The sequence below is a fragment of the Exophiala spinifera genome (genome assembly GCF_000836115.1).
Source record: "Exophiala spinifera strain CBS 89968 unplaced genomic scaffold supercont1.7, whole genome shotgun sequence".
Taxonomy (NCBI): domain Eukaryota; kingdom Fungi; phylum Ascomycota; class Eurotiomycetes; order Chaetothyriales; family Herpotrichiellaceae; genus Exophiala; species Exophiala spinifera.
In genome coordinates, this window is record NW_015622519.1 from 1,536,495 (window position 1) to 1,556,710 (window position 20,216).

Genomic DNA, 20,216 nt, shown 5'->3' on the forward strand with positions numbered 1-20,216 from the left:
AGGACCAGTGCGATTACCTACCTTGTCAGAAGGGGTAAATCTCAATCTATGAAAAAAAAACAAACATATTTCAGACTACCAGGTATTTTACCATGTTTGCGAACTCTTAGGTCTGCGCCTTTTTCCCTCCTTGTTGTGTGCAGCAGCCGTCATTTCCGTGCGACCACAACTCGTACATCGGTGTCTCAGGTACACCACCATGAATGATGTGGAAAGGCGGTAGGTAGTGTGAAGCGAGGGCGCAGCAAAAACCTGAGCAGCGCTGTGGGATTCCAAGTCTGCCAACCAGGATAATGGTACTCGCTTCCAGATGAGATCTACGATTTTGAGAGGGAGATGCAAGTTACTACCGTCATCATTATCATCATTATCACCATCATCGACGCAATTCATCGTTTTGCGGAACATATTACTTCCTATGAGGATAAACGCCCCGAGGCCGAATAAAAACCCCAAAGCCCACGAAACCGAAACCCAACGACAGCTGCCAGTGGACTGCGACATATGAACAAGCGTTGTCTCGTATCCAACTGCGCCAGAGTTATGGGTCAGTACTGTACAGAATTTCTAACCTCGTACACCAATAGACCCGGGGCACCGGTACAGCACCTAGGTACCTAAGTGAGGGACCTCGTTTGCCCAAGTTACGGTTTCACCAAGCATACCCAGTCAAGACCGGCTCTCTATCCACGCCCATCCACTCATCGTCGTCACTTGGCTCGTCGTCTAAAAAGTCATCTTCGCGGAACTGGTCCTGGGCGGGCCTCTGGTCGGAGATCTGTAGATTGACCACGTCGCACCGACCCTGGATGGCAAGGGAGGACGTGTCGTCGCTATCGCCCGTATCGTCTCCTGTGCTCATCCGCTTCAGGCTCTCGGCGATCCTGCTGCTCTGTCGCTGAGAGGGGGTCGGGCGTTTGGTGTGACTTCCAGCCGCGATGGCGACGGGCCCGGGGGCAGAGGGCTTCGATCTGTTGAGGAAGACGTTCTGGAGCTTGGGCAGCCATATCTTCCGCAGCTGTGCTCGATCCCGCCAGCTGGCATTCTTTAGGATGGCCTTGATGTTGAGTCTCTTCAGGTGGGGTAGGTGCCGCGAAGATTCGACGAGCGAGTCGAAAAAGTCCTCGGCGTCCTCGGCTGATAGTTGACGCATATTCTCAAACGAAACGTTGACGAGGCTGGACGGCCACGTCGGAGGCCCATTCGGAAGGAGCTCGTCGTACAGGGGGTCTCGATCGCGATATGACGTCGGGTCGACATACAGCATGTCCACGTCGATATCCTGCAGGCGAGGGCACATGGTATTCAAGTCGGCCATGAAACCCAGTGACATGGATTGATTGTCGCACAGCTTCAGGGTTCGTATGGTGCTGCCGCCGACTTGCAAGTATCGCTCGAGCGCGGCTGAAGTCAGCTCAGCGCAGTTATCGATCTCGAGGTATTCGAGTCCGATTGGAAGCATGGGGGTAGTGGATTCATCCAAGTAACCGCAGCTGGTGAGGGACAGTCGCTTCAACGACGTGAGGTGTTCCAAAGCCCGCGTAAATACACTTTGTGAACTTGCAATGTCGACGTCACTTGACTTCTCGGGAGCAGTCAAGTTCAAAAGCGACAATTCCTGCAGTCTGCTGAAAGCCGGTCTTGAGTGGACGGCAAGTGCTGTTTCCAACACTTCTGTCGGACCAGGAAACCTCCCGTTCCACTCAAATTGTTTTAGAATAATATTGTTACTGTCAAGGAGATCAAATAGCTCCGGTGGGTAGGACCAGTGGATCTTGCGCACTCCTGGTTGAGCCCATACCTCGGTTCTCCAATCGTCGTACGTAGAATACAATCGCATGCCCTGTAGCAAAGGCGTGTAAGATATCAGATCTTCTAGAGCAATACCACTCTTCCTGGCGAGAAGATGCTTGACCTCGATATCAAGGTAATGTATTTTTCTGCGGTAGTTTGTCATCAACTTGTCCTGGTCGTGTTGCAACAGGTGAATGAGACCGTAAGCTCGAACATCGGGATACAGGGGAGGATTATGGAGCAAGGCGGCTGTACAAGCATCATGGAAAGACCGACAGAGGACCGACAACGAACAGAGCCAGTGTATTGAGGCCCTGGGCCGAGACCGGGATTCGTACAGCGGATATGCTGCATATTTCATGATGCTCACAAGGATTTGGTAAGGAAGTTGTTGCCATGGGGGGATGCGACCACTCGGTGGCAGTGAAATTGTGACGGCATTCTTGGGTTTGCTGTGGCTGACTTCGTGCGCCCCCGTTTTCTGTCTTTTGTATGCGCTGAAGGGATTTCCGACTGCTCTTGTTCCAGCCACTTGAGTTCTCCGTTTTTGGGGTCTCGCAGAGGGCTTGTGTATTGCTCTGGGGCGCGATCGCGTCCCTTGCTGCGGCAAGACCTCCTCTGACAGGGAGTCGGAGTCGTCCGACGAACTTTCCAGTGTATCTTCATCATCACTACTCTTTTCCCGGTAGGTCTGGATTCTGCGGCGAGCAGCCCGTGGTGGCTGAGGTCTCGTATCGAAGTCGGAGAGATCGAGAGAGTCACTGTCCTCGTTGTATCGCACCCGTGCAGCGCGTCGAGGCCGTGACTGACTCGAAGGAGCCATGGCGCATGTGAGGCTGAAGCGGACGACACGAACGTCGAGGGGATAACGGCCTGGGCGGGTGGGTTATCAAGAGCTCGAGTGATGGCGGTTAATGGAACGGAATAAGTGGTCAAGGCAACAGGCTGTGGATGGGTCAAGGTTTCATGGATTGTGCATAAATTCGACGCCCGCTGCAGATTCCGAGATCTCCAAAGGCCAACGATCGAGTCACGGCCCAGCGAGAATATGCAAAAGGCATCGTCATCATGCGGCCACCAAAGCTGATTTCAACGCTTGTTTTAAGCTTAACTTTAATTCTGTGAGAGGAAAGTTTAGCGAGCCATTGCTGGGTCGCACCACCTTGTTTTCCGTGTGCCACGTAGAAGAGCCCATAGAGGAGCATTGGACATTTGGAAATCTTGTTAAGACCGTAGGAAGGTTTGTCTCATGCGCTTACTGATTTCGAGGCCTTTATGGCTCCCCGAGGACATTTGACTTCGCCTTGAAACCTCTTCTACCGTGGACCATGGAACTTATGCGACTGAGGGAGGAAACAACGAAATTGAAGGTAAGGCTTTCAGTCTAGACAGTGGCGCCAAAATGCATTTTACTCTCAAAGGCCATGAGAATACGGGAGCAGTTTTTGCTCTTAAATGTGTCCGTAGGAGATCTCATCCTACGGATTCTCGAAGCCGGCGAGGACCCAGGATCTTGCATATTTAAACCCTGTCTAAGGGGGCATCAACGGATACGCGAAGCAGGCCACGCAATTTCCATGAGGCCCACATCGTTGGCGCATGTTTCTACAGCCTCATAGTGGAAGAGAGTATGCATGACATTGATACGCGAAGAGATAGTATTGTAGATCTATACTTGTGCTTGTGTCTGTGCCGAGATTGACTTGGAGTTGTACAGGCGACGGCACCTCTTCGAATTCCCTCACTTTGCGGCGATGGACATGAAATAATGCTGTCGGATCAGACAAACATGGAAATCAGCACGGACGATTGATGAGTCAATGTCAAATGAATGATGTTCATACTGAGGCACGCGGAAGAGCAGAAGAAGGACTCGGTGCTCACGGATCGTTGATGAGCTGGTGGATTCTCTGGGCAGCTGCGCCACCTTGTTCGCCAGCATCGCATACGGTCTACAGACTGGACTGACGAGCTCAGAGTTCATGCAGCAGTGTTGCAAGTGTATATTTAGAGTTACCGGAGACCACTTGATCAGCAGGCGTGCCGTGCATCGCACGAGATCGCCTGCCACCCCATTATAACCGTAGAGGAAGTCTTTGCTCGTGCTGACTGTAGCAACTCGGTCACTAATAACTTATAGCCGGCGACACGGGTCGTTGTCGGATGCGATAGAGACGAGTCTCCTGCTCGAATCATCTTCTCCCTGTCCAGCATCTAAATTGAAACGGGGCCATCTGGGGGCGGCGTGTCCAAGCGTCCCAGTCTCAGCAGCAGAGTTAAAGGCACCTTCAATCTCCGCTCGTGCTCCCAAGCCAATCTCAATCCTCCCGTCCTTCTCTACCACACATACTGAGAATACGGAGTACGACGACCTGGGTTCAGCGTTGCAGGCATCGTCGCCTCGTTCAGCAGCTCACTTGATCCCCGACACTCATCTCCAAAATTATCACACCGCGACAACGTGGCGTGCGTTGGGTCCGTCGCCGACAAAACCAAGGCACAAGGTTCCTGGAAATCGCCCTGCCACTCGAATCCACTTCTAGTCACCCTGCCAACTTTTTGCTACCAGCAGCTCCGGCAGCCAATAACCCTGAACACCTCGAACATCCTCGAGTGACCACGCTTCTTGCTCTTCCGGAGTCTCTTTTTCCAAAAATATTCTCGCCGGCCCAACAGCCTCCTTCGCTGCCGATTTCACCTTTCGCCCACCTCTCCGACCTCAAGCCCTTTGCGCTCATCAATAACCCGCCACCCTCGAGCGCATGCTCTCGCGACGGTGACAGCGCAGCTTCTTACACGCGATCAGCACACACATTGCAGAGAGTTGCAGGGGGGGCAGTGACCTTGAGGAGCTTTAGCGATGGGGAGCACACAGTTTGGGAAATTCCAAGTAAGACTATACCATGGAGGACAGGGCCCGTGGAACAGCTGAGTAACATTTACTTGCAGGACTTTTGTGCCGATTCATTCCTGCCAATATGTAACGTGAGTATTTTCTCGTCCCGGGGACTGTTCCATGTCCAGCTAATTCTGTGTAGATTCTTACAGCCAATAATCAACCACCCGGTATTCAATATGTCAACGTCGACGGAAGCGGAGGCTGTGTCTTGCGCGGAATCTCTCTCAGCAATGGCAGACACCTGGCAAACCTAGGATCTATATTACTCGCCGGCGTATCGATTCTCGTCACCTTGTTTTTATTATTGCGGGCCCAACGAAAGGCGGCCGCAGTCGGTCGAAGAGAAATGCAACTGTTTCTGTTAGGATTCTTGGTGATCGAGATCTGCGAAATATTCACAATGGGCGGCTTCCCGCTGGACAACGATGTACGGAAGGGCTTCACTGCCGTTCACATTGCGGCTATAACCGCAACAACGTGGATATTATTGACGAATGCGTTTGTGGGATATCAGCTTCTCGACGACGGTACGCCCTTGTCGCTCGGGTTGATAGCTGGGAGCTCCCTCGCCTTATTCGTCGGGACTGGATATATTGCGCTCGACACGGCATTCTCGTGGACCGGCTATTGGGATGACTCGTTGTCACCCGCACACTCACACCGCAACATCGCACTTTATGTGCTCTACCAATTGGCGCCATTGGTGTTCATGTTCCTTTTCTTCGTGCTCGAATCCATCCTGGTACTGAGGGTTCTGGGCGAGACCAAGCCTATGCTCTATCTGGGTGCAGCAGCCCTGCTGTTCGCCATTGGCCAGATCTTCATGTACGTGATCTCTGTCCACATCTGCAACCCAACCGATGGCAAGGTCAACGGTGCCCTTTTCGAAACACTCTTCACGCTACTCAGCGTGGTGGCAATCTTCGTCTTCTGGTCGTCCATCACGGAGGACGACTGGCCGGTCCAATGATCGCGGGCCTAATTCACTTCCCGAGATGGACATGGACGTTACCAGGCTCCTCTGAAACAGATGTTGGGGACGCATTGGGGTGCGTCTAGGAGCTGTTGCATGCGGTTGGCGCATGCTGCCAGAGGAATTGATTGATGCTCACCCGCTGTGGCACTGATCAAAGGTTACGAATTGGGCCTCTCGATCTAGACCTTGACGACTTTTACGCAGCGTTTGGTGTTTCGAAATATGCAAGGGGGCATTTGGGCTGGAGGTTCGCGCCATATCGTTGCGATTTCCGACAGACGAGCCATAATGAGCGGCGATTTGCTCACGAGCGAGCTGTAATTTGACACTATAGCAGAACATTTTGCGAGAGTAGTACGATAAATAAAACCAACATCAATCATGTACAACTCTGGAGCTACGGTTATGGTCAGATGAAGACTCTGAAACGCTGCCATTTTCTGCCTGGCTCAACAGTAACGGCCCATCACAGAATGTATAGTTTGAGGACATCTCGTCATAAAGCAATCTTGACTTCAACATAAGGCAAAGTCCACTCCGAGCGGCCGAGCAGTTGCCGCAGCCATTGTGTACCAATTCCCACGTCCACCGGCAGCGAGCCCGGCCCGTGACTCGTGATCAGCTTGGAACGAGCACCCTCGGCCAAGTTTGAGGCCGAGTCCTTCAGCGCCTGCGACACGCCGGTGACGGTGCTGTTGGCGACGTCCAAGAGGAATGCCCCCATTTCCGGAACATCGCTCGTTTGCCCAGGCACCACACCCGTGGGCGGAGTCGTGTACAGCCGGGGTATGAACCACGAGGCGATCGAAGACGAAGTGTCATTCTCGGCGCCATACTGGCTGAGACTGATGAAGCATCGGTTCGACCAGTGGCACGACGTCGCGAACAGGATGACGAGGAGGAGCGAGCAGTATATGCACGGCCGGTTGAGGAAGTAGGTCAGGGCGATGAAGATGACGAGGTGGACGGGCGACAGCGAGAGTGGTAGCGGGAGGAGGAGGAGTGGGAGGTAGCTGGCCGGCGTTGGAAAGTCAGTACTTGCTGGTGCTGAGATTTCTACGTATGAATAAAGAGGGTGGAGAAACCAACAACGCACCTTCGCAAGCAGTACATCATTCGATGCGTATCTCACCAGTACCTCAGGTACTTTGTGCAGGCACCTAAGCAGGCCGGATACGTTGTTTCTCTGCGTCGCAACTTGGAGACTCGAGGTAGGAATGAAAATGCCGTGCGCAGTGACAAGCTGTAGGTAGGTGAGTACCCGCCGAACAGGTCTTTTTGCTCCTTTCCTTGTTGGAGGCGTCAGGGCCGCGTCGGTAATGGTACTGGTAAGGCTTTCGATCTCGATGCGTTGAGTGGTTCTTCGCAGGCGATCGGATCCAATTGAATCCTATCTCCCTCGCCTGACGGTGTACTCGTCGAGGTGTTGAACGGAGCCTGGCTCAGAGACGATGGGACGGTCTCGGATTCATAGTAGAGGAGACTCAGGTGTGGTCGATGTTCAACAGGGAAATCTGAGAGCGTGGTGGTTCGTCTTCTCAGGCGGAACGGAATGTTGCGGCCGAGGGTTTTGGAGAGTTTGGAAGATGATGCGAGAAAGATTGTCGCCCCCGACGTTCTACCGGTGTCATCAAGAAGCCAGGAATTCTATTCGCTACGAGCCCTTCATTGTTCTTAATTGTACTCGAGTCGACAGAGTGACTGCCACCGACTGCTTCGCCCACATAAAGAGCAGCGACTGTGGTCATGGTCGAATTTACTTGAGGCCACAAAAAGCAGTCTGTGGTCTTCAACTATAAATTGAAAGAAGTACAATAGATGCCTATGTGAGATTCGGTTAGTATGTATCCGTACTCCGGAGGGCATTGTATATACCATATTTCCTGCTCCGTACCTCTGTAACTAGGTTAAATGCTTTAGGGGCATTAGGGAGTCTATAGGTACCTTAGTAACCTAAACTGTAGTTAAGCCCCCCCCCGGACTTAAGTTGGTGACCAACCCGGAGTAGTAACATCAATTATCCGGACTCGTATTGCATAGACTCATTCACTGGGTAAAATAAATCGATGTCACCATGAGATTTTTGACGCGGCTTCGTTTCTCCGCAGCCTCTTCCTTTACTCACTTTACCTCACACCCTTGTACCATCGTCCTTTTGCACCGCGGGTTGGCTTCCACGTTCCTCCTGTTGAATCGCTCTTACTTCTTACTTTAAGCTGCGTCTGTAGCTTTGCGTCTCAGCATCCTAGCACTCTCTGTGCCGCCACTCATTCGTCGCTTCGTTTCCACTTTCTGGGTGTGAAATCCCAGAAAAAGGAAGCCTTCTTGTACCTTGCACCTCTAAGCCTGATTGCTCATCTCATCGTTGCTTTCACCGGCTCGTGAGCTCTTCTGCGGGCTTGTCCTTCTACGCTCGGCTGAAACATGTCGAACAACGATCTTCAAGCTCTCTTTGCCAACTTGAAGCCCAAGGCTCGCGATTCGCCTGCGCCTTCCCAAGCTTCCAATGGCCTCAGCACCGGCGGGTTCCCTCCTCAGTCTGCAGGTACTGCCCAGCCATTGCCTTCGACACCGCCGCCGCCTTTTGCTTCGTTCGGAAACGTTCGCTCGCAAGCTGCTTTGCCTTCACAAGGAGGTGCTGGCCCCACCGTCACAGCTCAATCACTTCTAAATCTGCTCAACTTCGGAGCCTCGTCTCAAGCTTCAGCCAATGTCGAGGCGACCTCCCCTGCCCTTCCTCCTGCTCCTGCTCCTGTCGTCGCTCAGACGGCGAGCAGCCAGAACGGTGTGCCAAAACCAGAAGAAGGAGGAAATACCGCCCGCGGTCCGTCGCTGTCAGCTTCCGATCTTGTGGCAAAATTCATGAGTCCACCTCCAGCTGGACCATCAGCCGCCCCCAAGTCCCCATTCAACTTGGAAGATCAAGGAGGAGGCGGCGATTTGCAACCGCCTGCCACGGCTCAGAATGCATCCCAGGACGCTCTGCTTAAGCTCCTCAGCAAAGCCCAGCCGGGGAACCTAGGCCGACAAATATCTGTGGAAAGAGTTCGGCCTAAACAATCCGAGCCTGAGCCCGAACAACCCAATCTCCCAACTCCAGACGCCGTCAGTCTTCCTGTACGTCTGTTTGGAGCATCCCCAGCCGCGACCGCAGACCAAGAGCAGAGTGGTTCGAAGCCAGCGGTCGCGTCTGGTGCCGAGAACAAGCCGCTCTTCACCTATGTCAATCCATTCGAGGCGCTCCAGGCTTCCCGTTCGCAGACCCCGAAGACGAGGACTCCTGTTCCGGCGCTCAGTGCTTCTGATATCCCAGTGCAGAGCATAGAGTCTGTTCATGATACCATTCAGGATGCAGCTCCACCGGTGGCTACCCCAGAGCAAGTTGCGAAGAGGAAGATTCTAACACCTACACCTCGTCTACCATCCACGAGTAGGCAGGGCACTCTTTCTCGAGAGCCTTCGGTAGCCGTACCAGAGAAGGAGATCAAGATCGAGAAGACCGAGAAGGAGAAACGAGAGCAACTTGAAAGACTGTTCGGGGTGACGAAGCCTCCCGTTGCTGACACCGCTGAAGTTTCCGTCAAGCCTGAAGCTGCAGTGGAGCCGAGCAATGGCATTCAGCACGACTATCTTGCCGACAAGCCAACTGAAGGAGATCCCAATGGTGGGGATGAATGGGAAGATGCGGAAGAATCCCCTTCCAAAGAACCCGGCGAGCGGGTCGTTCCTGTCTACAATTTCCCGATCAAACCATTCGTGTCTATCTCCATGAAGTTGGACAAACCATCTGATGTATCAGTTCGCGATGACGGCGTTATGGAGATTTCACGTCTGAAAAAGGATTTTGATCAGCTTGACCGTTCCCTCGCAGTGGCCACGGCCAAGTATATCACCTATGCTCTCGTGAAGAGTGGTGGCATGCGAATCATTCGGCAGGATGATGGCAGTGATCGACAGGTTTTCAAGAATTCTCATGATCGCATATTCAATGTCGCTTTCTGTACTACCTCACTGAATGGACCTGTGTCTGACGAGCAGGCCGTTCTTGGGACGGGTGTCAGCGGAGCCGTCTATTATGCCACCATTCAAAAGGAAGGTAACGATCTCTTTGAGAAGAATGAGCTTGAGTCTGAGAGCCTCATTTTCCCTCCTTACCCGCCAGCAGATGAGAATACGGCTGGAGGTGTTCTCAAAACCCGTGCCAAGCGAAGCTCAAGACATCCGGAGTTCTTTGCCATTGGTAGAGGAAAGTCAATCCATCTGGTTTGGCCTGCAACTGCTCTTTCTCCACGCTACGGTGTTGACGAGAGCAATCGTCGTGTCGACGTAGACAAGCTATTCTCCGAGCGAGCGTTCCAGATCTCCACCGGTAAGGCCGGCAAGGATTTCACTTTCAGTGAAGACGACAGCCTGATTGTGTCCTTGGACAAGACTGGCAGGTTGCGGTTCTGGGATATCCGCAAGTTGATAGAGGAGTCGAATGCAACTGCTGCTCACGATGCCGGTCTCACTGTTGATACGCCACTGCTATCATTGTCTACAGCTTCACCCGCAGAAAAATCATGGCCTACATCGGTGCTCTTCGTGGACAAGGCCCGTCCCTATCTTAAGGGGGGTGCTTTGCGGTACGTGCTGGTCGGTTTGAGACAGAATCATACATTGCAGCTTTGGGATATTGCTCTCGGAAAAGCCGTCCAGGAGATCAACTTTCCTCATGAGAACGAGACCGACGGCATTTGCAGCGTCAACTATCATCCCAACAGTGGCATCATTGTGGTCGGTCACCCTACCCGAAACTCGCTCTTCTTTATCCACCTTTCGGCTCCTCGATACACGCTTAGCTCCTCTTATTCGCAAGCTGCCTTTGTTCAACGCATTGCATTGAAAGATCCGGAACTCCCCAAGCCAGAATCCACGGCCTGCATGAGCGGCATCCGTGAAATCTCGTTCTCTGGACGCGGTCAACTTAGAAGCGTGGAGTTGTTGCCCATATACCGAGGGACGGATGACAAAAAGACAATCGACGAGAAAGCTGCGCTTTTCGAACTCTATGTGGTCCACTCAAAAGGCGTGACTTGCTTAACCATCAACAAGGAAGATCTTGGCTGGAATGCGGAGAGTAAAGTCATACACGGTGTTAGCGCAGCCGACGAAGGCCTCATCAGTCTGAAGGAACTGCGACTTGGAAGTGTCATTGAAGAAAGTCAATCAAGTAAGGTTCCCGTTGAAGAACCACCACAGTCCTCCAAGACGTCCAAGAAGAAGGCTGCTAAGAAGGCTGAAACTTCTGCTGAGCGTATCGAAGCTGCGCAGTCAGAAGGGCAAGAACCACCTAAAGCTGCTTCTGCATCCCTCACCGTTCCCGAACCTCAAGCTGAACCAGTATCGGCCGAGGGCACATCAAGCAAGCAGAGCAAGAAGAGCAAAAAGAAGGCAGGACACTCCACAGAGCTCAGTGCTTCCGACAAGCCATCTTCACGCACGTCCTCGCCAACCAAGCAGCCGCCTATATCTGCCCAGGCTGCTGTTGAGCCAGGCCCCACACCATCCGAGGATCCTTCCGCCAGACAGCCTAGTTCCGCAGCTGGTGAAGCCGTCTCCGTAGGCATCTCGGGTGACTGGCTTGATAAAGAGCTCAAAAAGGTGGAGCGTGGCGTAGCGGGAGAGTTCCGTAAAGAGATGAATGTTTTGTACCAGAACATCCAGAATGACCGAGTCGTGCAGGACTCGTCGAACGTTGCACGTCAAGAGGCTCTCTTGCGTCTGGTGTCTACCACCTTGACCAACAACGTTGACAAAGCCATGTCACGCATTTTGACTGCACAGATGCAACATACCATGGTCCCGGCTGTCACTAGTGCCACTGTGCAAGCTGTCAGCAGCCAGGTGGGAGACGCCGTTCAGAAATCCCTTCAATCACTGGTGCCGCAAGAATTGGGTGCTCGACTGCCGATTGCTATAAACGCGGCTCTGCAGAGTCCTCAGATGAGCCGAACCATTGCAGATACAATTTCCCAGAAAATTTCGAAGCAGACGGAGGTGCAGCTTGTGGAAATGCTACAGAAACAGATTGTGCCGGCATTCACGACGCTTGCGGTGTCTGCAGCTGAAAAAGCCGCATCTGATGTCGAGCTTCGGCTTCGCAAAGAGATCCACCAGCTAGAGACCGCTAGGCAACATGACATGGATCGGCTGGAAAAGCTTGGTCAAGTTCTCCAGGCTACCACAGATACACTGCAACAGATGTCCAACTCTCAGGTCGCATTCCAAAATCAAATCTTGAAAGACCGGCGTCAACTGGCTGCTCTTGGAGAGACCAGCACCCCTGGCGGATCACTTCAAGTGTCAACGGCGCGTATGACTCCATCGCCACAAAGTCTTGGTCACCAGAGCATGCCTAAACAGAAGACCAAGGAGGAAGCTGAGTTTGACGAGATCACCGGCTTGATGAATGATGGACGTTACGAGGAAGGCTCTATCAAATGGCTTCAATCCGGCCAGCCGGTTGAGCTTTTCGACAAACTCTTCATTCATTACACGCCTGAGTATCTTGCTACGGATGTATCACCTCTTATTGCGTTCTCGATTGCTATCACAATTGGCAACTCTCTGGGCACGAATACTGCTCGGAGACTTGAATGGATCTTGGCAGCTTTCAATGCGGTCGACGTTTCGGTATGTCATGGCGCTTGCGTGCATGTTATGACTTCGCTGACAAATACTCTTTAGGATCCCGAGATAGCGGATTTAGCACAGCATGCTCCCGCGCTTTTGACGTCGCTTATTGCAAAGCTTGAAAGTCTGTACATGACGATTGCAGAGCGTGATGCCAGAGACCCTGCTCTACAGCTCATGCCGTTGGTTTCGAGAAGGGCGAAAGATCTGAGAGCGGCATTGCTAGGCGCAGGTGCGTTCGGTCGAGGAAGCCACATAGGTTGAGAGGGAAGTAGATATTTGGACATGTTACCGATGGTGATGAAGAAGGGCCTCACGCCTCGTCGGGGAAGGGAGGCAATAACGAGGACTTGATGCTGACGCTGTGGATGGATATCTTTGCGGAATCTCTATCGCGGCCACGGATTGTGTTTGTGCCGATAGGGTCAGTCCGCGTGTAGCGACTCGGTTGTTTTTGTCCTCTCGCAGATGATGGCGAGGGACCGAGTTGCGGCAGCATGCCTTGCTCTGGGATGGCCATCGTTGTCCTTGGCAAATCCCGGACAACACGAGCAACGAGACTCTTTGGCAAGCTCTACCTCGCTTTTGGGTTTCAACTAGAGAATTGTGTGACGCATGAGAACCTTTTCTCATTTGAGTCGTGCATAATTGCATCTCGGACCCTTTAGTTTCGCCTCAGTAAACTCAGACCGATTCTGGACGCAGGCGAAAGCATTTAACTCTTCACTGGGACGCTAGCGCGTCACTTGGTGTGCCGCGTACCATACATTACAACTTGCCAAGGGTCTAGAGTCGTGCCACGTTAGAGGACGGCGTATTACAGCTGTCCGCGACGTACTGTACCTTTCCAGATAGGAATTGTTGCCTCTCTAAGCAACGTTTCTCCTTGGCGCCGACAGGCCAAAGACCGCTAAAGCGCCACAGGCCGGCCAAATATACCTAATAGCCGAAATAGGCTCGACATTATACTTGGGTGGTCTGAAACTCAACCAATTTTGCAGGTTGAAGTAGCGAGTAGTGAGTACCTACGAGTAGAAGGCTAAATAGATCGAGCGAGCCTGGGGGAGCGTGATTCTGTAAAGCAGTGGTCTCAGACGCATCTTCAACAACCACAGTATACAGAGCAAGACACTTTGCAATTACCCAACCAAGACTAAATCGCCGCCATCATCGTCATGAAGTTTCCCTCTCGGTTTACAAGTCTGATATCGACAGTCGCGGTAGTGCTTTGTCTTCTTCACACCAAGTCAACTCAGGCCGCCCCGGCCCCGGCGCCCCACACCAGCCCGACACCCCAATATTCCAACTCGACGACTCCTCATACTACTCCCCTAGAGACGGTTTGGGACCACGGCTCCATCTGCGACTACTGGACCGAATCAGAAGAGAACGATGGATACTACAGGCTCAAAGCCCGATGCGACTACGTCGGCCGCGGTACAAAGATCGCGTTCAGCCTGACCCTGAACAACCACGTGTTCTCCACCGAGCAGATAGGTATCCACGACGTGAACAAGGTCATCCAGAGCCCGGCATTCGGCTCGGACAAGACGGCCCAGCAGCTCAAGTTCCGAACGCACTTGAGCATCTCGGGCGGACCGGACATGGGCACCTGTCGCTGTAAGCTTGTCGATGATACGACGCAAAATACGGTGTGGGTACGTCAATACGCCAACATAATGACCTGTACCGATATCAGCCCGTACCTCAGAGTACGTGCCGTTGTGGACTTCCCAAACGGCGCACTCAGTTTTTACTCGCCGTGGATGACAACACCTGGCACGACCGAGACTCGACACGTAAAATCGCTTGCGAAGCCCTCGGTCTATGCTGAATGGTCATTGTGAGAAGTTCAAAAAAGAGAGAGATGACAAGGTGTGAAGGAGAAGCTCTGAGTTGGTCTGTGTGTTCTGTGTACTAGAATTGAACGGGTTCGCAAACCCCGGGCTCGCGTCGCTGATCATCAGTTTCCACGAATGGCGAGCGACTTTCCCGAGGTCTGTTAGGAATGCCTCGAGGAACAGGCAGAGTGATGACACAACGAAGGAGTTGAAGTATTCCTGTGTATCTAGGGGTGCGCCCCAGTGCAAGACTCTTGAGCATAAAGGAAGAGAAGTTCCTTGTGCGGGTAGCTTGCGTGACAAAGTGCGAAGCTCAGGGGTCCGCCAAGCTATAGGTATATTGAGATGAGTCTCCTTGGAGCAATCTTTCGGTGAGTGTTGCTTCCTGAACTTCTCCTTGGAACCCTGTCCTAGTTGTGCTCATGACAATGAGACTCGAGGCTTGTGTGACATTAATTGTACATGGTTGTATCTTCGACTTTTTGGCTGCGGATCACTAGCGCTATCATCACTGTCATCATCATTATATTTCCTGATTGTCCGGGGATTTTTTCCTATAAAATATGGAATTATACACTATGGATTACACCTCTCTCTCAACTCCTTCGACTTACAAAAAAACAAATATAAATGTAAAGAGAGCCTCCAAAGGAGGGAGAAAAAGCAAAAAGCCAAAAACAATCAACAATCAGGATTCCCACCTGGTCACCCACGGTAGTACTAACTGATCGGCTTGTGGCTTAAGTACGGCTGAGCGGACGGGAAGCCCTGTATTCCACAACCTGTGGTCGATTGCGACAAATAATTTTATGTTCAGAAATTATAATTATACTAATGGTACGTTTGCTCTTGTGGCAGATAAAAGAAAGTTCAAAGTCAGGTCACTTAGTGCCTTTTGATAAAAACACCCCGGTTAACTACCTCTCATTGGTCACAGTCATGGAAATGTCAACCCGAACCTTGAATTTCATTGAGAGACCTTCCGACCTACAGTAAGTACTGATCAGTCACGAGTGTGAATTCCGTATTGTTTGCCATCGATGTGCGTAGTCTCGTGTACAGAGGCTTTGTTTTAGAATGACCTTCCAATTTTGCATTTCAGCCATCCCTTGTAGAGTTGCGGTGATTATTGTAGATTCTGTTTCGCGGCAGGCAACTCTGTGGTCCTTGTTGATGTTACTTGACGATGTCTTTTGGAAATTTAGATCCCTCTATGAGGCCTCACTGAGATCATACTAGAATCGAATGAGTCGGCAATCCCCGGGCTCGTATTACAGACTTCAGTTATCACAAGAGACTGGTGACTTTTCTGAAGTTAGGGTCTTCTTGCGCAAGCACGGACTGAATTCGCTCCCATACATTCTCAACAAAGGTATTTTTATCATCCTTTGATAACAGTGGATGAGACCTAGTATTGGTTTTGGTTCAGTAAAGCTTCGGAGAGACAGGGGTTTGTTTGTTCACCTACGAATCGTAAAGCTCATCGTCGTACCAGAAGCGGCCGTGGGATTGCACCCCAAGTGCTGCGGCTGATACCAAACTCCTAGCGCCCTCCTCCGCGGTCCGTAGCACCAGGGTATTCAGGATGAGCCGTATTGTGTCCGCGATCAGCCCTTGGTGTCCTCGACTTAGGTTTGATCGGCAGAATCCCGGACAGACAGCATTGATTACGACGTCAGGCTCGTGGTTGCTTGACCCGGATCCGACGATGGCTGCCAGCTTTTGCATCACGCACATGACGAGGAGTTTTGATATTTGATACTGCCGACTTGAATTGTACCTTTCAGGATCGTTTAGTGACTGCAGGATCGTCTGGGTGTCCAGCTCGTCCTCGTGGAACACAACTTTTTCGTGACGCCGAGAGGATACAAATGTCAAGACAGGCGGCTCGCCCGTGCCGGACTGCTGTCCGGTGTCTTTCATTTTGGGAAGGAGGTACTGCGCCAACAACGCCGTCGATAGGACGTTCACCTGGATAGTGTTTTCCCATCCCTGTGGGGATGTCGCGTAGCCGACGTTGAACACTCCGGCGTTCAAGACGGCGACGTCAAGCCGGCGGAGATCCTCGGTACAGCGGTGAGCAAATTGCCAAATGCTTGAATATGACTCCATGTCAAGGGGCCATACTTCCAACACATTGCGGATGCCCGTACGTTCTTCGATGGCGGTTTTGGCTTGCTGGCCCTTTGCAATATCGCGGACCGCGAGTATAACGCGAGAGGCGTCTAGGGCGGTGAATTTGGCCGCAGCCTCGAACCCAAGACCAGAGTTGGCACCAGTCACGACGATGGTCTTGCCGGTAAACCGTGTCCGAGGCTCCGAAAGCGGCTTTTGAAAGTGGTACCTTCTGATGGCCGGTCGGGCAAAGATCCCCCGGAAAGGTGCTCGACAGTTGAGTTGCAGCATCTAGTCATACGGGAATAGTGTTCATTCCGTATGCCAATGGGTAAAATATGTGTACAAATCCCGTTCTCTTTTAAGTCTTCAGTGTTCGACCGCTTTCACCGGCGCGAGTCGTGGGGTAGCATCACCGAACGGCCCGGTTTCGCTCCGAACTGTTTTGAGTTGGCCAATCAGCGCAGCTCGAACAATGGTCGAACCGCTTTGAACTCTCCGCGGGCTCACGCAGACCGTGCCACTTTTAAGACCAGATGCTCGCGACTCACCTCTTCTCAGTTTCTCCTCACCCTCCTACTCACCCTCTTACACACCGTCGTAGCGACGGTTTGATGTCTACTGTAGTTCCCCTGGTACTGTACGCCCGTCCTAAGATTGGTTCCGTAATTTGCGATGACTAGGGGGACTCCATTATTGGATCCCTACGAAGGGGTCTTAACCTTTAGTTCTAAGGTCTAATGCTTCCCTGCTCTCTCGCCGACACGTCGACCCTAAGTATAAAACGGCGTTCCTCTCGCCTCTAAGCGTTTAGGCTCTAGTCTTCACTTTTCGATTTCTATAGCCTCTAGCGGCTATACCTCCTCGCAGGTGCGCCCTCGGGGCATTTTGCTTGATTTGACGCGCTTTGGGGGTGCACCTGCCGCATTTAGCACAAGCATAGATTACATTGACTTCCTCCTGCGCCGTCAGAACTAGACACTTAGACCAAACAACCAATACATGACATTGTCGACTGCCAGATTCTCTGTCTTTTGACCCAGGCCCCTCCTCGCCCCTTTGACTATAACTTTATAACTGACGAAGTGTCATGAATGCCGAGACCAACTCAACCGTTAGGTACCGATAGCTCATCTACCGCATGAGAGAAGCATTCTTCTCTCACATACTCGAAGTCGTGTATTGCCATAGGGTGTCGGGTACGACTAATACATACTATTGATCATTTATACGTCCTGCCTATCTCAATAGTCCGATCCCTAACAGCCTCATCGTAATCCTCCATAAGCCTCAGGTTTTCCTGGATAGTAACATCGACGTTACTAGAGAGAACTATAAGGATAATAGTACGATCGTTTTCAATATACTTCTGTACTATATTTCGGATAAGCTAAACATCATCTTTAGTCGTGATTCCCTCTGTCGGGTTACGGAAGAGACTCGGAATATTGATCTATAGTGCTCAGAAGATAGAATGTTATGGTCTTTGCCAGCACGCAAGGGTGATTGCGTACAGCCTATTACCTGTTACACGCACAATCACTGATAAAGGAGCCTATTTTCAGCCATTCTCTCTACCTAAGCCAGGGCTGGATCGGCAGCAATTGACCAGTCCTCAGCATCAAACTGACGCCTTACTGCTGCGGCAAAGTCATCGTCCATCAGCACTTGCAGCGCTGTTGAAGCCATAGCCCTGCCACACCTCAGCGTTCGATCATGCGCGTCTTGAGCCCGTGCCGCAGCCGCAAAGTGGGCTGTGTGTATCGTGCCTCCTGGGCTTATGATCTGCGATGCTCATGGTCAGTCCCTGGGGGGTTCGGGCGACGCAGACACAAGATTGAACATACCTCGAACGTGGGATGGATACTGGGAACGACGTAGGTGACGTTGCCCATGTCGGTGCTGAAGCAATCCTGGTCCATCTTCTGCTCGTACGCGGAGCGAAACGACACGCCTTGCCGCTCCATGTGCTCGACAAACTTGGCTGCAAGCCTGTGTGGTTCGATAGGTCGTGTGTCAGCCGGGGAGCCCCAAAGATCCTGGTAGTATTTATGTTGAAGAGGAAAAGCTACACGACTCACGCTTCATTGGTCCGAATGTCCCAGTACGCAGGAAGCCAGTCCGTCTTCAGCTCGCAGCCCGTCGCAAGTGCCGCGGCTTCCAGGCAATTGATGAACTTCTGCTTCAGGACACTGTATCTCTCCAGGCTAGCGGACCGTACGCAGTAACGTGCTTTGGCATAAGCCGGGATCACCCCAGAGCGCTGTCCAGCCTGGAGCACGACGCCCCGGATGCGATCCGAGGGCATAATCTGCTGTCGGAGCAGCCCGATACTGGTCTGTAGCAGAGTCACGGCATCAAGGGCGTTGATGCCGTCCCACGGCGCCGCCATTGCGTGCGCGGGTTTGCCGATATATTCGATGGTTAGTTCGGACCCGCACATCGAAGTCACGTATGCGTTGTCCTTCTTCCTGCGTGCCTCTCGTCAGCGCCAGAGACACCACGAGCAGGCACGGTGCCTACAGTTTGACGCATAGGCGTGTTTGCTCCGTGTCAACCACCAAAACTATAGTATGTACTTACGCGGGATGGACCATTACACAGCAGAAGATGTCATCGTACGCTCCGGCACGAATCATTTTGATCTTCCCTCCGCCTCCCTCCTCTGCGGGTGTGCCGATGGCGACGACACGTCCATTGATTTTGCCCTGTTTGATAGCCTCGGCCGTCCCGATGGCAGCTGCCAGTCCTGCCGTAGCGATCAGGTTATGACCACAAGCGTGCCCAATCTGCTCTAAGGCGTCATATCTGTTCCGAAAGTAACTCGGTCAGATGAAATGCGAGAAGGGGAGTGTATAAAGCGGAGGACACTGGGTGAGTACGTCTTCCTAGTAGCATTACGTACTCAAGGTTGATTGCCACGGCACGAGCCCCCTCGGGTCCATACGAGGCTCTGAAGGCTGTCTCGAGCCCAAAGGCACTGCGATCGACTTTAAACCCTCGCTCCTCCAGGAAATTAGTCAACACCTTGTGTGCATGGTGCTCTTGAAATAAAACCTCGGGATGCGAGTGTAGCTGTGCATTGTGTCGTGTTAGTTCTCCTGTCGAGATGCAACGTGATACCAATCACGGCCAAAGTCGAGTGCTGGTATGCTGGGACAACTTACATCCCAATTTATATCCCGCAGCTCTGGAGATGCCTTCGTGATTGTTTCGTCCGCAACCTTTTGCTGCTCTTGTAGTCCCATTGTGATGGAACACCTGATATATGTCTAAGGCTGGCTGTTGTGAATGTACTTTCCGTGGCACTTTGAGGACGCTGGTTTGGGTCTGGTTCGGTCAGCGGCAGTAATAGTCGAGATTACTAACGCACAGAGTTGGTCTCACGTTGACTCTCACTTCCCCTGTCTATATACTCGGTACGAAAGACTATACCATGTAGTACTTCGTACTATGTAAATCATGTCAAGGAAATGAGAAGGTTGTGTGAGGTTGGTATTGATCCGCTGTCTCCTCGGCGTTGCGGCGCCGAGGCGCCGAATTGCCTATCATCGGGACTATATCCACTGTCGGAGAAGTACGAGCCGTATTGTATGGCGTCTAACTAGTGCCGAATTTGATCGATTCCTACAGTAGCCCCAGCGCGTGATAGTCGAAATGGCCGGCGCCACAAGAGGGTTCTTCCTATCATATGAGTGTGTGGGTTTGAGACATGTATTATTGAATGGAGGATGTTCCAGTTTAGCCTGTGATGGTTCGTAAGACCGAGTCATCACATCTTAACGAGCCCTGGGTATGCAGCAAGAACTATCTTTCGTGACTCGACGTAAACGCAGCTTATGTGTTAATAGCAATCGCCAGATATCATGGTCAACTTACAGTATTTAGCTGAAAAGACCACGAAAGCCATCACGTT

The 20,216-nt window shown here is 52.0% G+C and overlaps 6 protein-coding genes and 1 non-coding gene across 7 annotated transcripts; 2 read left to right on the forward strand and 5 right to left on the reverse strand.

Annotated features, from left to right (window-relative positions):
- Positions 1–652: 652 nt before the first annotated feature.
- On the reverse strand, positions 653–2,617 carry PV08_09546 (uncharacterized protein; the record flags this gene model as incomplete). The annotated part of the gene is made up of 1 exon (XM_016383863.1): positions 653–2,617. The coding sequence occupies one exon, from the start codon at positions 2,615–2,617 to the stop codon at positions 653–655; it is 1,965 nt and encodes a 654-aa protein (XP_016232486.1).
- Positions 2,618–4,654: 2,037 nt separating this feature from the next.
- Positions 4,655–5,663, forward strand: PV08_09547 (uncharacterized protein; the record flags this gene model as incomplete). The annotated part of the gene is made up of 3 exons (XM_016383864.1): positions 4,655–4,684; positions 4,744–4,779; positions 4,833–5,663. 3 exons carry the CDS (start codon positions 4,655–4,657, stop codon positions 5,661–5,663), a joined length of 897 nt encoding a protein of 298 aa, XP_016232487.1.
- A 502-nt stretch (positions 5,664–6,165) lies between these two features.
- Positions 6,166–6,782, reverse strand: PV08_09548 (uncharacterized protein; the record flags this gene model as incomplete). Its single annotated transcript, XM_016383865.1, has 2 exons — positions 6,166–6,682; positions 6,766–6,782. The coding sequence occupies 2 exons, from the start codon at positions 6,780–6,782 to the stop codon at positions 6,166–6,168; spliced, it is 534 nt and encodes a 177-aa protein (XP_016232488.1).
- A 1,311-nt stretch (positions 6,783–8,093) lies between these two features.
- Positions 8,094–14,191, forward strand: PV08_09549 (uncharacterized protein; the record flags this gene model as incomplete). The annotated part of the gene is made up of 3 exons (XM_016383866.1): positions 8,094–12,344; positions 12,399–12,576; positions 13,560–14,191. The coding sequence occupies 3 exons, from the start codon at positions 8,094–8,096 to the stop codon at positions 14,189–14,191; spliced, it is 5,061 nt and encodes a 1,686-aa protein (XP_016232489.1).
- Positions 14,192–14,860: 669 nt separating this feature from the next.
- PV08_09550 lies at positions 14,861–14,977 on the reverse strand. Its single transcript, XR_001622135.1, has one exon. It is a non-coding gene; the product is annotated as a 5S ribosomal RNA (ribosomal RNA).
- Positions 14,978–15,472: 495 nt separating this feature from the next.
- On the reverse strand, positions 15,473–16,591 carry PV08_09551 (uncharacterized protein; the record flags this gene model as incomplete). The annotated part of the gene is made up of 2 exons (XM_016383867.1): positions 15,473–15,593; positions 15,654–16,591. The coding sequence occupies 2 exons, from the start codon at positions 16,589–16,591 to the stop codon at positions 15,473–15,475; spliced, it is 1,059 nt and encodes a 352-aa protein (XP_016232490.1).
- Positions 16,592–17,878: 1,287 nt separating this feature from the next.
- PV08_09552 (uncharacterized protein) lies at positions 17,879–19,548 on the reverse strand (the record flags this gene model as incomplete). The annotated part of the gene is made up of 6 exons (XM_016383868.1): positions 17,879–18,085; positions 18,148–18,292; positions 18,382–18,771; positions 18,884–19,108; positions 19,206–19,375; positions 19,468–19,548. The coding sequence occupies 6 exons, from the start codon at positions 19,546–19,548 to the stop codon at positions 17,879–17,881; spliced, it is 1,218 nt and encodes a 405-aa protein (XP_016232491.1).
- Positions 19,549–20,216: the final 668 nt, after the last annotated feature.